Source organism: Micromys minutus (genome assembly GCF_963924665.1).
Source record: "Micromys minutus genome assembly, chromosome: 14".
NCBI lineage: Eukaryota > Metazoa > Chordata > Mammalia > Rodentia > Muridae > Micromys > Micromys minutus.
The window spans coordinates 10,409,936-10,429,938 of record NC_137983.1 but is presented as its reverse complement, the minus strand read 5'-3'; the positions used below and the strand labels follow the sequence as shown (position 1 = coordinate 10,429,938).

Sequence of the window (20,003 nt, the reverse complement as noted above, 5' to 3'; positions counted from 1 at the left end):
TAGAGGATGAGGGAAGACTGGTAACTAACTCAGGGAATATTCCAAATATTTTCACGACCTGGGGATCAGGAGAAGTTTGTGAGCATATATTAAGCAGGTCGGGAGCGAGTAGAAAGTAGGTGGTTGTACAGAGTGTGGTGTGTGACATGATGCTTGAATTCACTGCAAAGTGAGATGCAAATCAATGTGCTGAGTTCATTCAACAGTTTTTAGGAATGAACATTCTTGTGGTTTACGTAAGAATGACTAATGTGTTATGTCATGCTCATAAAATGGAGTGGTGGAATATATACATCATTTGTCCTACACCATTCTATTGTGAGGGTTTCCCTGAATGGAGAAGTTAACACTATAGCAGGACCTGGCATACCCACACAGAGAATCTACCGTGAGTGATTATGTCATATCACTGCACTGTTTTTATTTATTTTTCTGTGTGGGATCTATGTCCCTTACCAACCCCACATCTGATAGAGGTCTAATATCTCATATATACAAAGAACTCAAGAACTTAGACTCCAGAGAATCAGACAATCCTATTAAAACTGGGGTACAGAGATAAACAACCCTGAGATTCCACCTCACACCAGTCCGAATGGCTAAGATCAAAAACTCAGGTGACAGCAGATGCTGGCGAGGATGTGGAGAAACAGGAACACTTCTCCACTGTTGGTGGGTTTGTAAACTGGTACAACCACTCTGGAAATCAGTCTGGCGATACCTCAGAAAATTGGACATAGTCCTACCTGAAGACCCAGCTATCCCACTTCTGGGCATTTACCCCGAGACACTCCAACATACAACAAAGACACATGCACCACAATGTTCACTGCAGATCTATTTATAATAGCCAGAAACTGGAAAGAACCCAGACGTCCTTCAGTAGATGAATGGATACAAAAATTGTGGTACATATACACAATGGAATACTACTCAGCCACCAGAAACAATGACTTGAACCAATTCTTAAGAAAATGGCTGCATCTAGAGAATATCATCCTGAGTGAGATAACCCAATCACAAAAGAACAGACATAATATGCAGTCACTGATAATTAGATACTAACCCCTGAAAGCTCTAAATACCCAAGAAACAACTCACAGATTTTATGAAGCTCAAAAAAAGAAAGACCAAAAAGTGAAAGCTTCAGTCCTTCTTTAAAAAAAAAAAAAAAAAAAAAAAAAAAAAAAAAAAAACAGAAACAAGTGCATAGCACCCACTCAGAGTGTGGTACACCTAGACCTTAAATCATTAATAACTCAAGAACTAAGAAGATAGCCTTGTGGCAATTTTTGGTTTTTAAAAATCATTGTTTAATCTATACACACCAAGAAAACTTTGACTATTTTCATGTTATGTTTTGTTTTACATGTACTTTATGCTCATGGTAACTAGTAAGATTTCAATGCATACTATCAAACCTTTAAAACAAAGTCAAGTACTGACAAAAATATACTCATACAATTTTATGCCAAAATGCTTTTTAAAATCTGTACATGTATCTCTCTTTTTATTTAATTAAAGTTGTAAGGAAAAAAAGAAAGAAACCTCATGTCCCAAGCATCCATCTTGGTCTAATTTGCTTAGCTATTAGTGATTCATAAGGCAATCTGAGGATTTATATGTTCTTAATTGTAATACTAGTTGTCTTTGAAATTTTGTACCCTCATTCTTTGTAATACTGTCTGGATGTTGTACAATGAATATGTGCTTTTATAACAAAATTATATTTAATGATGAACTAATCTTTAGAGAGGAAAAATGCTTTTTATAAAAAAATATTGATGCTGCTTGAATGTAAATTAAGTGATTTTTTTTCTTTTTTTCTACAGATAATGATGAATAATCCTCAGAACATTCTTTAATAATCAATTGTAAGAACATGTTTGAACTTGGCTCATAATACAAGCTTCCTGGGAAACAGAGATTATTTATGAAAATACCAGATTTAAGATGGGCATGCTTACTGCATGAAAAAAATTGAGAAGTGTAGTTTTTTTCCTCACATTTTATCTACTTTATTTTGTTGATTGGATTCTACAGCTGACTCCCATAGAATGTATGTTTCTTTAAATCACCCACCAAAGCATTTACTCAGAACTGGAGATTTACCATGCAATAGAAACTACCTATCTGTGGAAGAATTGCCTATATCAAAAAGGCCTGCTTTTGGTGTTTCATTGAAATTTCAGCATGACTTTTTTTTTTCTGTCTAGCATTTTTCATCCTGGGTAGCAGTTCTGCATTAAATAATTCTTGTAAAGGGCTCTGTTCAAATCTCTTCATTTAGATGATGAAATTTTAGCCTTGAAGTTTGTATTCTCAAGTTATTTTCAACCACTGGATCTCCTTGAGCTAGCCTAGTGGAAACAGGCTATAAAAGCAATCCTAAATAAAAATCACTGAAAGATTTGATATTGAAGGAATAACAATGTTATTTTTCCTGATACTTCAAAGTTCCTTAATTCTTCTATTTCTCTTTATAGACCAGAAATGCTGTATCTAAAAATCAGACTATAAATTTAAACCTAGCATATAGCATAAAATTACGCTTTTGGTTTTTAACTCCTTGCATACATGTGCCTCAGTGGTCACCTGTGTTAAAAAGGAGAGGGGCCTTTTTGTTTTGGCACAATGACAATTTAGTAACTACTGTGGGGAAATGTTTTCCTGTTATTTTCAGCGTGAGGATTTAACCCAGTCATTACAATGATTCTCACATAGTTTCAGTTATGTGACCCTATATATAGAAGCAGTTATAGTTTCAGAATTTGCCAAGTATACCTGGTGTCATTATCTACAGTCCAGATGTTCCTCGTGAAATAAAAGCAGAAATGTGTGCTTCTTGGTACCAGTGGGCCTAATTGCTGTACCTGTCATCTGAAACATGGAATCTTACCTTATAGCACTATTAGTACTGTGTTGACTTTATTATGTGTATTATTTCTAACATCCAAAAGTAAATAGTTGATTTTTATATTTTTATTTTGTACTATTAAATTTTTATTATGTACCTGAAGTATATCGGTTGTCCTTATTAATGCTCTTCTCAGTGTCTTCAGTCGTCTTCAGGAGGCTCTAAATGACAGGTCTGCAGAGGAAGAGATTATTGCTGGAAGCGTGATGCCAGGCAGTAGGTAGGGCTGAATTTAGGCTTTTAAGCAACTCTCCCCTGACACTATCTAAATCTACAAGAGATTTTAGCAATCTTTAGGACCTCCTGACAGGCCCCGCCTCCCAAGGCCACACCTCCTCCCCTTCACCCTGCCAGCCACACTTTCAGCACATGGACCCTTGAACACACAGATTATCTTCAACCCAGAGCATATGTTTAGAAAATGTGAGTTCTGAGTGTTGTCCGTGATGAAATGAAAGAGAGCAGGCTTATCTTTAAGCCTGAACCAGACAAAATACTGATGGGATGGATTTATAGCACTGAGTAAGGAAGACGAACCAACAGCAGCAACGGGCTGGAAACAGTGCTGTAGGTCCACAGACTCACAGACGAACACGGGTGGGGATGAAGAGCTTGTGGTCAAGGAAAACCAGGGATCCTTATCAGTTACTGAATACATTGAATTCATGGGTTAAAGTGCAGTTTGTTACAATAAACAGTTATAAACGATTCAATAACTTAAGTTTCTACCTTGAAACACAAGTAAATTCAAAGTATCAGAAAGAAAATTATTTTTCTAAATGACTAATCATTCCAATGTAAGCAAAACTGGAAAATCCAAGGGATAGTAATTTAATGATATCAATAACACTGATAAATCATAGCTAGATTAAAAATACTTGATACATAATTGAAAATATCTTGAATGAGGATGACCGACTCTGTGTCTGACAGCCATCTAACAGATCAGAAGGAAATAAGAGCAGTTCATGCCCAAATCATTCAAAATGTCTTTTTCTTGAATAACATCTACCTGTGCTAGAATTTTCTTAGTATAATATAGTGGCTAGAAGTCCAGTTGTGATTTCTAGTGTGGGTTCTCAAGACAGCTTGCAGGTAGTTTCCTCATGCCGTGAAGGTGAGCTCCGCACTGTGTTGCTCATTCTGTAGCATATGACCTCACTTGACCTTGACTGCTTGTTTGGCAGCCCCATGTCCACTAGCTCTTCTTAGTGATCAGGATTGTTCAGTTGGAGAGGAATCACAAACATTTATCCAAACTCGCACAAGAAGCCTTTATCTAATTAATTACTCATAGCCTTATAGCTAAGTATGAAAGAAAAATTTAGTTTACAGCCTTCCATGTAGGAGCCTTCCAGATGGATCCAGTGAAAAATTCTATCAAGCACTTCTGGATTCCATGCAGGGGGCATTGTGCACGCTCAGGAGAGCAGAGCACAACCTGTTCCCAAAGTGGGTGAGGAACAGATGGAGGGAGATCGTGATCAGAGAGAACTAAGGAATCATACTTCTGCAACAGTCAAGCTCAACAACAGATCAAAAACCAATGGATTGTAACCATTGTAAATGCCGGGAACACAGAATTGCTTTAACATTTGAGTAACGATGTAAGTCTATCAACAGACGAGAAGGAAACATGTCTTCACATGGAAGAAAAGATGATTAGAGATATTAGGGGGTGATTCCCTTACATTTTCTGCATACTGGAAACAGAAGGAGAAAACTTCAATTCTGATAAAGGCCACCTTCAAAAAACAGACCTGCAGTTGATGTGCTTAAAACAAAGTTTTCTCCCTAAATCAAGAAAGAACATGGATTTCTGCTTGCTTCATTTGAGCTCACACCACAGTGATGGACAATAATCAGGACACCTCATATGCAGCAGAGGATAGCATTTTCTGGCATCAATGGGAAGAGAGGCCTTTGATCCAGCAAAGGCTTGTTTTCCCAGTGTAGGAAAATGTCAAGGTGCTGAGGTAGCAGAGGGTGGTTGGGAGAGGGAGCTCCTTCGTGGAGGCAGTGGGAGGGGGGAGGGGATTAGGGGACAAGGATAACATGAAATGTAAATAGAGAATATCCAATAAAAAAATAAAATAAATATTTGCAAGTCAGCACCACAAATAAGGTAAGAAACGCCCACTGTTGCTACTTTACCCCTCTCTTTTTTAGCAAATTACCTAATACAGGTACCAATTATACTTGTATGTCACTGGGATTGTGTTATTAACTACACTTCTATAAAAATAATCAGGACACCTACAAATTATAAAGAAAGGAACATGTTCACAAATGACATGGTAGGCAAGACATCAAGGGGGAATCGATACAGTTGCTGCAAACACTAAAGAGCTAAGGTCATTCAGCTGGGGTGCAGCTCAGTTCACAGTGTTTACCTGGCATACAGAGTTCTGGAACCACATAGAACCTGGGCCTGCTGATCCCACTGCACAGGAAGTGGATGCAAGGGCGTCAGAAGTTCCCGGTCATCCCTTACTACATAGCAAGTTTGAGATCAGCCTGGAACACATGAAATCCCATCTGAAAAAATACAGTGTACAGGGCGGTATATGGGCAGTTATAAAACACTGTTCAGAGAAATTAGTATAAACCTGATTGTGAGTCAAATGATACAGCATTGTTTACAAGAAAACAAAGACAAATATCTTAGTCTTAAAAATTTTTTATTTAATCAGCTTTATTAGCCAATCAGTTTTACATTTTATACATAATGTCTAGTCATCTTCTCAAAGGGCTCTATTTTTAGTACATCATGTTAATAGTAAATAGCCAAGTGTGATGGCTATACCTTAGCCTGGCTTTTTAATATCCTCTGGGAAACTAAAAAGCCAGTCATTTTACACGCATGTAAGAGTAATGTTCCAAAATAATTAGGAAGTGGCTGATAAATTTTAAAATAATTTTAAGCAGGGGAGGAAACAATGTTCATTCTGGTCTTTTTGTGTTTGTATTCTGATAAATTATATTTTTAATTAACAGCAACAATGATATCATAAAAATGCTCTGCTTTTTAAATTTTTAAACTTCAATACAAATTGAAACAAAATAGTGTTGTATAGTCTTTGGGAGGCAATTAGCCATTATTATTAGTGTGGCTGAACCTCCTTATCAATAACCAGGTCCAGGTTGGGTATAGCCCTAACCAAAAGGAGGCCTGTTACGAGCATAGGGGTACTTGCAGGATATGCTGTAAAACCTGGTCTTGGTTGGTAAGCACCAGGTTGGTTTGGAGCCATTCCAGGCTGAGAGCCAGGGGGAACAGTATAGTTAGCAGGTTGAGACGTTTGGGTATAAATTTGTGAAGGGTAAATGCTCACCTGGTACTGCTGTGGTGGTTGAGCGGGCAGTTGTTGTGGCTGGCCAGAAAAGGCAGGAGCCGGTGCCTGGGAAGTTAGTGGTTGGCCATATTCCTGGAACTGCTGAGGTTGTTGGGGTCCAGTCTGCTGGCTATAACTAGCTGAATTCCGAATACTGTAGTGCTGAGGTGGGGCCTGAGGCTGCTGTGCTGCTGGTACTGTTGGTATGTCTGACCTTCAGTCTGACCTGCTTGTGTCTGAGCTTCTGTATAGGGAGGTTGCTGTGGCTGAACTGCTGATGTGTGTGCTGCTGAGGAGGAGAAAGCAATGCTGTCAGGAGTTCCAGAACATTCTTCTGTGGGAGCACTGGGTGGTCCTGACACTTGGTCATCTGTTAATCCAAATGCTGACATGACATTTTGGTAGATTTCATCTTGGTTTTTCAGAGGACCAAAAGCTGACATACTTGATTCCAGGAGAATCAGAAGCAGCAGGCTTTTCTTCCCTTCCATCCACAGTATCATTTTCAGGAATACTGGTGGAAGGCCCTGGTTCTCCAGGATGCTCTAAGCTGTCTGAAGATACTTCACCTGACTTGATTCAAGGGGTCTTGGTTGGCCATTCACAAATAATGTCAGGTTCAGTATTCTACTACACTGCAAAGGAAAGGTTAGACCTATCACAGATTGTTATAGGATCTCCATCTTCATCCTATATATACTTTATTGTAACTTCATCATTACTCAGAAGTTTTTCTCTGAATACTCACTGCATCATTAGCACTAATTCATCCTAAGTAATGTCTTCATTAAGAATGGAAATTCGTCGGATATCTTCCCCAAGTTGAGCTTTGATAATCAGCTTTCCACTTAGTTCCAACTGCCCATTCTTTGTGGACTCCAGGATGTTCTCTATATATACAACTCAGGGGCGGAGGAGGCTGTAGTCCAACTCCCCAACAATGGTCAGCAATAGCTATGAATGGAAGTCCATGGATCTAGCAGTTGCTCAGTTCTGTACGGCAGGCAGGTAAAGAAGAGAATAAATTATTTTAAAGGTACAAACTACAAAAGGAAAGTAAATGTGACCTCATTAAAATTATTTTCATACTTTCACAAAGATACTGTATCAAAAATGAAAAGTCCAGCCATAGGCTAGATGCTTACTAAATATGTATCTGACAAAGATGTCATGTACGGTGAAGAAAGGACATATAACTAAGATGACCCAATCTAAAATGGGAAAAATAAGTCAAATACATCCAAAGACTGAGGAAACTCAACTGAATTCTCTGTCCATTGCAAGGGCTTCAAGAGCTCCTCAGTATATGCAGAGACTGTAGATAATCCTGGACAGTATAATAAATTTTTTCTCTTTGTGTTTATGATAAAATTTAACTAATAAATGTTTCAGTTACTTTCTCGTAGCTGTGATAAAATATCTTGGAGAAAAGCAGCCTACAAAACAGTTTATTTTGGCTTACAGTTCCAGAAGGACACAGTCCATCGTAGCAGGTAAGGCATAGTGGCAAGAAGCTGACTGATCACACTGCATGCACACTCAGAAAGCCACACACATACAAAGAATGCATGCTACAAAGCCTCAAAGCCCACCATCTGTGACTCACTTCCTACAGCATGCACACCTCCTAAAGATTCTACAACCTCCTCAGACAGGACCACTGACTAAGGATGTAATCAAACACATGAGCCTGTGACGGACATTCTCACATTCAAACCGCAGCAATAAATTAGCCTCATAAGAGATTAACAGTAATGACACTCTAATGACTAACATTATGAGAATGTGCTCTCCCCCATGAGACAGTACTGTACTGGGTACTTTTTAATAACATGAGATGATACAGTATGCAGTTAAATAGGTAAAGTAACACTGGGACACAGCATCAGACTGCCACTGGATTTGTGTTTCAGAAGGAAGACCTCTCTGCTTTTGGTAATCCTTAACCATGGAGTCATGATGTCAATGGTTGCCCATTCGCAACAGATAATGGCTGTGGATTCTTAGTAGTTGAAGTTTTGCCACATGCTTTTGAAAGAACATTATGGAAGCAGTTCTTTCTTGACTTGGAAAAGGTTACTTCAGTGTCTGAAATGCTTCTGTGACCATACAGGAAATCAGTGCCACATTCCATTCACTGAGCATGGTCACGATTCTGCCTTGTAATGTCTGACCTACTCAAAACACTTGGGAGATATCCAATAGTGTCCACATAGCAGCTACTGCTTCAGATTCCCCAGTCTGTTCTTCCTCTAGAGACAATGCACAAATTCTCCTAATTCCTTACTCACTGCCTCTCAATGACTTTCGCTGTGTCCTCTCCTCCTCTTTACCCACCATGTGGTCAAATCTTTCACCAACGTATTCTGTAGGAATGATTTTTCTAGCTTCTACCAGGAAACCCTTAGAAACTATTCAGTCCTCAAGCCTTTCCATCAGATACGGGATTTCCAGTTCTCTTTTCCCTTCTGTGCTTTCATGTAGTAGTCAAGCATTATGATTACACTGCATCCTCTCTGGAGTCTGCATCAAATGCTGATCTAATGGAATACATGTGGGTGGCTGTGGCCATGATCAAGATTCTGAAGCATTGAAGTGGCATTTGGAAGTAAAAGTACAACCTCCACTTGCCCCCTTCTACACAGCACCCAGACCAGCCAACCTGAACAAAGATAAGAGAGTGCCAAGAGGGAACTGAGAACTACCCAGTTCAGCTCTCCACAGGTGTGCCACAGACTCACTCCAAGAGATTAGTTAGTACCGGTGGCCATTTGGGGCAGAGATGTTGCTTTTGTGTAGCAGGCGGTTGTCTGTAGTGTGATGCCTGCTGTTATAGAACACCATAAGAAACATAACTTAAAGGCAAAGGGTTGATTTTGGCTCAGAGTTCTAGAGGTAAATATTGTCCATAAAGACAGGGAAGGCATGGTGACCAGATCATTTAGCCAACCCACTCGCAATGCATCAGCTCTCTGGAATCAGAACAGTAAGTGGGGCTAGGCTATAAATCCTGAAATCCCACTCTCAGTGACATGCTCCCTTCTGTGTGTTTCCACCTTTTCAAGGGTCTGAACATAACTTTCCAAACAGTGGTACCAGCTAGGACCACATACATGAACTCACATACCTATGAGGGGCATAGCACATTCATTTGTTTTTTTTTTTTTTTAAACATTTATTTATTTTTTTATCTTATGAGCATACTGTTGCAGACACACCAGAAGAGGGCACTATATCCCATTACAGATGGCTGTGAGCCACCATGTGATTTCTGGGAATTGAACTCAGAACCTTTGGAAGAGCAGTCAGTGTTCTTAACCCGCTGAGCCATCCCTCTAGCCCGGCATAGCACATTCAAACCATAACTGTAGCCGTTAATTCAGAGACACAAAACTGGACAAAGAACTAAGAATATATCACTATTGAATGCTCAGCCCTATCAAGGCTGAGGGAATATCCAGAAAGGGAGTAGAAAGAGTGTAGGACCTGGAATAAGGGGTAGACTGTTGTAGAATAGTCTGTTAGACATGACACTAAACACTTGAACTCATAGCAGCTGTGAGGACTTGCAGAGGACTCTAGCCATCAACATTTCATCATGAGTAGGAAGGGGCTCATTGAGTCCTACTCTCTTGGAAGATCTATAGCCAGGAGGTAATAGTTGCTGGAGAAAGAGGCATTTTCTTCAGATGGGTAGCCACTGATAATTTGTCTGTGTTCCCATAAATAACTCCTTACACATACTTCTGTAAGCAAACCTAATTAAACTCATCGGGTCTCTCTCTCTCTCTCTCTCTCTCTCTCTCTCTCTCTCTCTCTCTCTCTCTCTCTCTCTCCCTCCCTCCCTCCCTCCCTCCCTCCCTCCCTCCCTCCCTCCCTCTCTCCCTCCCTTCCTCTCCCTCTCCCCCCACCTCTCTCACATACACACACACACACACACACACACACACACACACACACCACTTTAAAATAAAATAATGAAATCATAAAGAAAATCCAATTAAGAGATTCTAACGTACTCTCAAGGAGAAAGAACAGTGGGGAAATATATAGTAATACATGACTTCAAACAATACTGCAAACCGTACTGACAAACACTGCACATTACTACCATGGAAACGCACATGAAAAAATGGTTATTCACATGTGTAATTCTAACACTCACCCTGAACAAAGCTCAGCTCAATAGCTCAGCAAATCATAGCAAGAACTAACATGGAGAATTGCACTAGATTTGAAAGCTTCTGTACAACCAAGCAAACAATTACCAGACTAAAAGGACAACTGACAAAAGGGAAGAAAATCTTTGCCAGACATAGGATCAATCTCTAGGATATATAAAGATCTCAAAGATTTAAATAATATGGAAGAAAACAATATAGACAATAAATGGGAATGTGAACACTTTTCTAATGAATTACAAATAGCCAATAAAAACATATTCAATATCTGTAGCTGTTGGGAAAATATAAATAAATCAAAATACACTGAGATCCTGTCTTACTGCATTTACAATGATTATCATCAAGAAGACAAAACTAAACCCAGCATATGTTGTCAAGGATGTAGAAAGAACAAATCCCTATATATTCTTGGAGGTGTTATAAATTAAACTAATGTAGACATCACCATGGAGGTTCTTCAAAATAGAAACAGAACTTCGATGATTAAGCTATGTCACTCCTGAACTGATACTCAAAGGAACTAGCCATGCCCTAGGAAAACCTACACATCCATGTTTGTCCTGAAAACCTTCACAGAGGCCCAGTTGTGGAACATCTATCAGTAGAGAAACAGATAAGGAAAATGCAAATAATACATACTGAAGTTTTAGTCACAATAAAGAGTGAAATTGTATTGTACAAAAGAATGTAGGTGGAACTGGAGATCACAATATGAACCAAAAACATGAAGACAAATAATATATGTGTTATCACACACGTGGAGTCAGGAGAAGGGAGAACAGGAAAGTAACACAGAGGCCTCTAGAACTGTGGAAGGGGAAGAGTGATAAGAAAGAGTAGTGAGTGGGATAAATATGACCAAAATCTATTCTCTGCATGCTGTCCTGAAACCCTACACTTTGTAATGGTCAAATGCTAATCAAATTTAAGCTCCGAAGAAACAAAATTATAACAAGCAAAGTTGTAGAGACACTGCTTTGGTAATAGCTCAAAACTAAGATCTTTAACTAGGGAAATCTATCTACTAAATTCCCTACCTTGGAGGGATTACCAGCTAACTGCCTAGAATTTCATGTCCTTGAATTAAGTGTGTGTGTGTCATATTAATGTTTCCAGAGCTGCTACTGAGGCAAGCACACCAGATATTTTGTGAGTACAGAGATGGGCAGTTTCTCCTTTGAGTGGGGGAGACGGACGATTGGGAAGGGTGGCAGAAGGAAGTCGTACCTCCCCAACTGAGTTCCTAAAAGCAGATATGGAGACAAGGACTTACATGAAAGAGGTTATGAAGAAAAGTGCCTAGTTGAGGAAGATGGGTTAGAAACATACAAATTCAGGCTAAGCTCAACTTTTAGGGAAAGGTAGTTTTCCAATCTGATCTCCAAGGACCTCTGTCAAACCAACAGTCATGACAAGTGGTTGTGGCATTTATACCCCCAAATTTGTCAGGGATTGGTGAGTTGCCAACTCTAGAACATAAATTTCCATTAGCTCAAGCTAGGTGATCGAAGGAGACAGAAGCCTAGAACACGTGTGTAAACATTTAATAGTTTTTCCATGTGTGCCACGTATGTTTGAGCATATATATGTAGGGGTATACACACAGGCACTTGAATCCGCACATAAGGCGCTGAAGGTCCCCGCCCCCACTTGGTTCTAATTGGTAAATAAAGTTGCCGGGGCCAATGCCTGTGCAGAGAGACAGAGACAATTCTTTGGGATTTGCAGGCAAAGGTGCAAACCGAACCGAGAAAGGAAAGACGATTGATAACTGCCATTGTGGGGGGTGCAGGGTGGAGGTGGAGGCAAGGGGTGAGTAAGGACTAGGCCTGAAAGGTGCAGAAGAGAAAGTGTACCAATTATGTATGAGCCTGGAAAGAGCAGCCCCAGCACCACCACAACTGCCTCAATTGGGTCTAGGGCAGCAAAAATACAATATAGATTCTAGTAAGCAATAACTCAGGAATATCAGAGGGGAGGTGTTAGCAACGTGTATGTTTGAGAGTGGCCCAGCCATTGGCCTGTTTGAAGCATATGAAAATATAATCGACTACTACAGCACTTTCCACCTTACATTTTGAGACATGGTCTCTCATTGATCCTGAAGATCACTCACTGATTTGCTAAAGTGGCCACCTAGAGGTCCAGGGATCTGTGTTTCTGTCCCCCTCCTCGGAATACTGGGGATGCAAAGGCACAATGCCAGGTTTGGCAGTTTTAAATGGATGCTGGGAAGTCAAGTCATGTACACTGTGTCAACAGAATAATCTCCTCAGCCTCAAAATGATCTTTTGAAAAAGGGAACATCACTTCCAGTGAGTTAATAACCTTAGAAAAACATGATTAGAATACTGAAGACTGAACTTGATCTTTGGGAGTTAGGTATTTTTAAAGAATAATGTCAGCCAGGCCTGGTGGTACATATCTTTTCATGAGACAAAAGCAAAAGGATTTCTATGAGTTTAAGATCCATCAGGGATACATGGTGAAAGCCATGTATCAACAACCAACAAAGAAGAACAATGTCAAATAAATAGTAGTATAAATGATACATGTATGGAAAGTATAAAAAATTATTGATGTTGTCTAAAAGTGGATAGTGGTTGGTACATTACAGTTTCCATAGTTTACATCTGTCTTAGGGTTTTATTGCTGTGCACAGACACCATGACCAAGACAACTCTTATAAGGACAATATTTAACTGCGGCTGGTTTACAGTTTCAGAGGTTCAGTCCATCATCACCATGGCAGAAAGCATTATTATCAGGCAGCACGCAGGCAGACATGATGCTGGAGGAGCTGAGAGTTCTACATGTTGATCTGCAAGACAGAGAAGGAGACTGTATGCCACACTGGGTGTAGCTTAAACATAGGAGACTTCAAAGCTTGCCACCACAGTGACACACTTTCTTCAACAAGGCCATAACTATTCTAATAAGGCCACACATCCTAATAGTCTCATTCTCTATGGTCCACACATTTAAGGACATGAGTCTATGGAAGCCATACCTATTCAAACCGTCACAACATCCCACCAGGTCCTGTAGCCACCCTGAACTGTAACACTCCCATCATTCTCTGAAATTCCAAGAGAGTGCAAATTCCTCCTTCTTTCAGTGATCCCCTCAGTGCTTTATCCAGATTATAAACATTACAATTCTTACATTTCATAAATAGCTTGTTATTTATAGTTTTATCGATTTTAAATTTTTACTTCTAAGTACTTTTTCAGGGTAGTGAGTGTGCATGTGTGTGTGTGTGTGTGTGTGTGTGTGTGTGTGTGTGTGTGTGTACCATATCCAGGTGCCTGCAGAGGCCAAAAGAATTCATCCCATGCCTTGGAACTGGATACAGGCTGCTGTGAACTGCATAGACAGGAGAGGAAGGGCAGCAAACACTCTGCTCTCTCCACCCCTTAAGAAGGTTTTCATTTGAAGTTTCTTCCCTAACAGTGTAGTGAATTTAGCCTACAGACCGTCTCACCTGGCTTTGCATTTCCAGCATCTGTTCCAGTGCCTGGACAATACTAGGTATCTGATCAATGTTCATTAACTAGATGAATTAAGGAATCCTTCAGAGCCTTGGAAATTCTGGAAAAGAAAATGTATCTTTAATATAAGGTTTGTGTCTTTTACTAATCAAATTGATAAGTTCTCCCTAAACATGCCAATAAAGCTTACTGAGCCTCATCAGATAACTTTTTCACTTGGCACAGAAAGTTTCTCAGCACCACCACCACAATCTTCAAATAGAAACTTAAAGCTTCAGTTGAAAAACGGCTTCTGGATTGAGAGCACTTGATTAAAAAGAGATTGTTAATGAAAAACAATACTATTTTCATAAGGACCAGGCCCCCTTTATCTTGCCCTGGCTTCAGTTCAGGCTTCAGCAAACTGCACTTTTTGGCAGTCACAGCTTCTTGCACTGCCAAATGCAGTATCCATCCCTGACTCTGGTGATGCCCTTCCTGACTTCCTGACGTCACTAAAAAAGAGGTCATTATCCAATCAACAGCATCAGCTGGTCACCAGACCTGCTTCCCAGCCTAGTGAAATCAGAGACTTTTATAAAGAGAACTGGGCTCTCTTCCTTCTTCTCCTCTTTCTCCTCCTCCTCCTTCCCTTCCTCCTCCTCCTCCCCTTCCTCCTCCTCCTCCCTTTCCTCCTCCTCCTCCCCTTCCTCCTCCTCCTCCCCTTCCTCCTCCTCCTCCCCTTCCTCCTCCTCCTTTCCTTCATCCTCCTCTTCTTCTAAAAAGTGCTTCTTAGAATAATGTCATGAAATAACTGATTAAAAGTAACCCACAAAGCAGGAGTGAGGACAACCAGCTGCTTTTCTCTACATTAGGCATAGAAGCCTTGGTCTGACAGAGACAGGCTAGGAGACAGAGAGGGGGAGAGGCAGAAAGGGAAAGCAGTTGCCAGAGACTCAGTCGAAGAGACTCACAGAGCAGAACACCATTCCAGCATGTGGTCCCATCTACAGCCTTCCTGCTCTGTTTGCTGCTTATGGCAACCATGCTTCCTCTGTCCTCCAGTGAGTTTGGTGCTATCTGGACCCATGTAGATCTGTCAAGGCTCAGCCCTTCTTAAGTTGTCCCAAAGTTTCCCAAGAGAGTAAGTCTGTATGTAGCAAGTCTGTAGATTTCATGCCCCATTGCAAGCAGAGGATGAGGTGGGGGTTGGAGCAGATGAAGGGCCCCCAAATTGTAACATCGGTGTTTTAGGTCATATGCGATTTTCCATTTCTTTGCCTGAGAATGATTTTCCAATGCAGAGCTGATTTTAGCTTTGAAGACTTAAAATTTAAAAATGAATCAGTGAACTCATTATTTTAGTCAAAGGTCACGACAAAATACAATATAGTCTGTAAAATAAATAAGAATGAAGGCTTAAGTTGTAAACACTGAAAATCGTAACAGAATGGTCACATTTGTTGGAAATATACACTTGTCTAATCAAAACATTGCAAAGAGAAACACATCAAACTGTTAGGGAACAGACTATACTTAAATCTTTTAGTCTATGAGCTATTTAAGTGCAATGAAGACAGAGATATGAAGAGGAGGTTGTGTGTGCACTCAGACGTGTGTGTGTGTGTGTGTGTGTGTGTGTGTGTGTGTGTGTGTGTGTGTCTTAGAGATTAACTGCTATGAACAGATACCATGACCAAGGCAACTCTTGTAAGGACAACATTTAGTTGGGGCTTCGGTCCATTATCATCAAGGCAGGAACATGGCAGCATCCAGGCAGACATGGTACAGGAAGAATTGAGAGTTCTACATCTTCATCTGTGGGCACAGTCCAGGAGAAGACTGGCTTCCAGAAAGCTAGGAAGAGCTTATTAAACCCCACACTCGCAGTAACAAATTATCTTCAATAAGGACACACCTACTCTAATAAGGCCATACCACCTAATAGTGCCACTCCCTGGGCCAAGCACATTCAAACCACCACAGTGTGTTTGGTTGGAAAACAAAATGGATTTCCTTCCATCTAGAGGATGGCTCACAAAAATTAAGTCTCCAGGACTGAGCCTTGAGAGATCTCCAGAAAGTCTTTCCAGCAGCTATAACTATGGTCTAAACCACTGCAAAGAACCATGCTTGGGGTAGTGCTGTTGTGCCAAACTGTGGCTGCATCTGGTCTCCTCCCATCTTCTAGTAGCTATTGAGAAGCTGCCTTGCTGCTCTTGAAAGTGGACATTAGCTGTGACTCCAACCAACAGCAGATCCTTCAAAGTCCCTTTCTTCATATTACTGCTCACAGTTCAGTATGTTTGTTTCTAATTGGTTGTCCTGGCATCTTCTGGTCATTCTTATGAGACAAGGTATTGTGTGACAAAAACAAAACTTTTCCTGGAACATGCAGTACAAATGTCTACTTACCCTGGATAGGGAGCCCACAAAAAAAACAGTACAAACACCACCAAAATCTAACTTGCTGAACCATGAGTTTTATTGAGGTTACTTACAGGAGTGTGGGTGAGGAGTTACAGCAGCAGAAATGATTCAAAGATGGCTGCATCACCAAAGCCCACCCAGCATGGGTAATAACGCTGGGAACCTGGAGCACACTGCACAGTCTGCAGGCAGTTAAACAGGTTTGGTGTGGCTGGTTTCTAATTGTTCCATGCAGCCGCTCTGGTCTCAGAGTCTTTGCAGCTCAGCTTCATTTCATCTGGGGGGGGACTCAGATCTTATTGCCTACTCTACTAGAGAGGGGCCTGGTGAATTTGATCAGTTTCAGGGACTTCCTGATGCTATTGTGAGTTGTCTACCTTGCTACTTAAGGCCTTCCCCCTGCAAGATGTAAATGCTTCAATCTTGAAGGAAACTGTTATACCACACAAGGAAGACTGGAAAAGACTGGGGGGAAAGTGCCATCTTTTTTGTGACATAATCTTTTCATTCTTTTATAAGCAAAATGGGGCCTCTGGGCTTTTCGATACTGACCAGCAGAGAATTCCCAATCACAGTAAGATGTTTCAGTCAGATCCTGGACAAACTAAATCACACACACGCCCTTTTCTTTCCTATGCATATAATATATTCTCATATATTATATAATACATAAATATAATTATATAACAATATATTTTATTATATATGCTAAATAATAAAATAATATAATATCTAATAGAAAATAATATAGTATATAATATATTCCTATTTTTTCCTTAAAGATAGGTCCACTACATGTTGTTTTTATTGTTATTATCTCTACAATGTAACCATAGCTTTAATATGCTCTGTGATGCATTTATAATGCTTCATGATGCATATATATGTATATATGAATGTTTAGCCAGAATATTTAATAAGAACAATGTATGTAGTCTCTCCATATTGAGATGTAACTGAAAGGCTTGTCAGTTACCACAGACAGTTTATTCGTCCTCAGGTTTAGGGAAAGCCTTGAAGATAATCTATAATGTATTTATGTTTCACAGTCAATAACATACCTTATATTAAATAATGTAGACGTAGGAGAAAGATGCTTTCAGCTTAGTTGAAATAAATGTATTCATGCTGTTAAAAGGAAAAGAGGCAATATTCATCCTGTGTTCTGCAGAAGCTATCAATCACCTAGAGGAGTGCTGAGCCATGCAGAACCTTTGTGTTCTACTAAAATGTGCACACATAAAATGAATCCCCAAACTGTTTTCTTATTATCATTCAGGTGAAATTCAAACATGGCTATAATCTTATAATTCTGAGATGTAGTTTTCTCTTGAGAGAATATTGTTTATTGTGATTTATGTACTCACCATCTTAATTTTATTTAATTATATAGTTTTGCCAATGTTTTGGATTTTGCTTTTCAAAAAGCAGGCCTTTTATAATTATAAAGGTTCAAATGCATCATAAAGCTATAGTGTAAATATAATAACAATAAAACCACTTGTATGAAACATTTCCCTAGTGGGACTAGACACTTTGAATAAAATAGAGACATTCCTCCTTAAAATTATAAAATAGAATTTCTTAAAAAGTCTTCCCAGAACTGAGTATAAGGTTGTGACTACTTGTAAGCTACTGGAATCCAGTTTCCTATATCTTCCTCTAGAAAAAATATTATCACAAACATTTAGTTCTCCATTACAGAAAACATTGCATTGGAAACTCAAAAGTTCAAATTTATGAATAGACAGACCATTAGGATATATATTCTGGTCCAAGAACATGTGCTTGCCCCATTACATATGGCAGCAAAGATCAATAGATGAGAGTGGCGATTATTACTTACATATCTTATGACAGACAGCGATAGAAATCCCAGAGTGGATTGGAACAGGCTTGAAGGCAACAAGAGACCTGTGGAAAACCTCAGCACTGTGCCTTCCTCAGAAGGTCTCATGTCTCTATCCATTAGGAAACATGGCATCTGTGAGTTGGAGTGCTGTGAATCAAATGTTCACAACAATAATAATCCCTTCTTTTAGAATATTGCCTAGTTAGTGTCATTGAATTTTCATACTTGAATGGCTCTTCACAGTTCTTAATCTTGGTGGTAGGGTGTAATCGTCTGGGGAAGAATTAAAAATCACTGGTATGATTTAACCAGTTTGTGATTGAGTTGGTCTTAGGTGTGGTCTGGCATTAGGCTTTTAAAACATCCCTGGGTAATTCTAGTGTTCTGTAAGGGTTGGAGACTCTTGATCCAACCCAGTGACTGCTTCCCTCTTCTTCCACATCATTTCACAGATAAAGCCCGACGACGTGGAGAGCCTGTGACTCTCTCATTATCACCTGCTCAATGGCATTTAGCTGAAAACATCAGTTTGGCCCGTTTCTTTTGAGGATGGAAAATTTCAACATTGGGGTGGCTCCTCTAGGCCAGAAGTTCTCAATCTGTGGTTTACAACCTCTTGGGGAGGGTCTCATATCAGATATGCTGTATACCAGATATTTGCATTATGATTCATAACAGTAGCAAAGTTATGTGAAGTAGCAATGAAAACAATTTTATGGTTGGGAGTCCCCACAGCATGAGGAAATGTATTAAAGAGTCACAGCATTAGGAAGGTTGAGAAGCACTGCTCTAAGCCAAACCTGAGTGCGTGGAAGCCTCCTTCTTAAATCAAAATACCTCTTGGTGTTGGTCCAGGTAACCTCCACTTTGCAGATGTTAAAACTGACATACAGACAGATTTTAGTAATAGGGTCACATATTTATAGCTTCAAGATTTAAAATAAAATCTTCTTGTATTTGCCTCCACAACCAAATTACTCTATTTTTAGAATCTCTTGTCTTGTTTTCACACTTAAAATTAAGTGACTTTCAGAATCATTCATAAATTCAATGAAAGAAATTATATTTAAAATAAATAGTGCAAAGTAAGTTTGCATGGTGGAGTGAATAGTTCCACCCTCGTGGCAATATGAAATTAGCAGGCTTTTCTTTATGCCAACACCCTACTTAGAATAGCACTCATATAAGGGAATCTTACTTATAGTTATGATCTCCCAGGGAACATGAAATCTCTTGGGGAATATCCATCGGTAGGAGTGAAATGTATCAGATCATGTGAAAATGATTGTATATAAATAACCGCATTCGTCGGTCCTGTTCTGGGAGTGGGAGGTAATTGTACTTTCTCCGGGAAAGCTTGTTTGAGGGTGCACTGATGTGTCAGCCCACTGGCATTCAGAACGCTGTTGGCAGAAGTCCAACCACAGCACCAGACCTGTGGTTAGAGCCCGGCACTGGTTAATGGCAGGTGATACATTAATAAGGGACCCCTGGACTGCCGCCTGACTCACAGTGGCAGATGCTCTGAACTCTGAGGACCAAGTCAGATATTTCACACAATTATATATAACAACTTTTTATCATCCGTCTCATGATCATTGGAAACGTGCTTCTCTACGGGACAATCATTTCCTCTTCTCTTCGGGGTCTTTCCAGCTGTGGACTCAACAGCTGCTTCTTGTTCCACTGAAGCAAAAGCTCCTGGCCGTCTACCTACTGATGGGTTTTTCTGATACCCACCCCGGATGAGTATCATTTATCACAGTCAGAGAGATCTGATCACATGCCTGTAAGGATCTACCACTCATCCATTGT

General features: G+C 39.9%; 1 protein-coding gene and 1 pseudogene across 2 annotated transcripts in view; one reads left to right on the top strand and one right to left on the bottom strand.

Annotated features, from left to right (window-relative positions):
• Positions 1-2,953, top strand: part of NEK1 (NIMA related kinase 1) — a 133,334-nt gene extending 130,381 nt beyond the window's left edge. Inside the window, exon 35 of the mRNA XM_080928742.1 lies at positions 1,833-2,953. Coding sequence (XP_080784868.1) covers positions 1,833-1,846 — 14 coding nt within the window. The 3' untranslated portion in view covers positions 1,847-2,953. The remainder of the gene's footprint in view (positions 1-1,832) is intronic.
• A 2,700-nt stretch (positions 2,954-5,653) lies between these two features.
• Positions 5,654-20,003, bottom strand: part of LOC308429696 (protein TFG-like) — a 53,336-nt pseudogene continuing 38,986 nt past the window's right edge. The window contains exon 3 of the transcript in view: positions 5,654-7,142. The product of the transcript in view is annotated as a protein TFG-like (transcript). The remainder of the gene's footprint in view (positions 7,143-20,003) is intronic.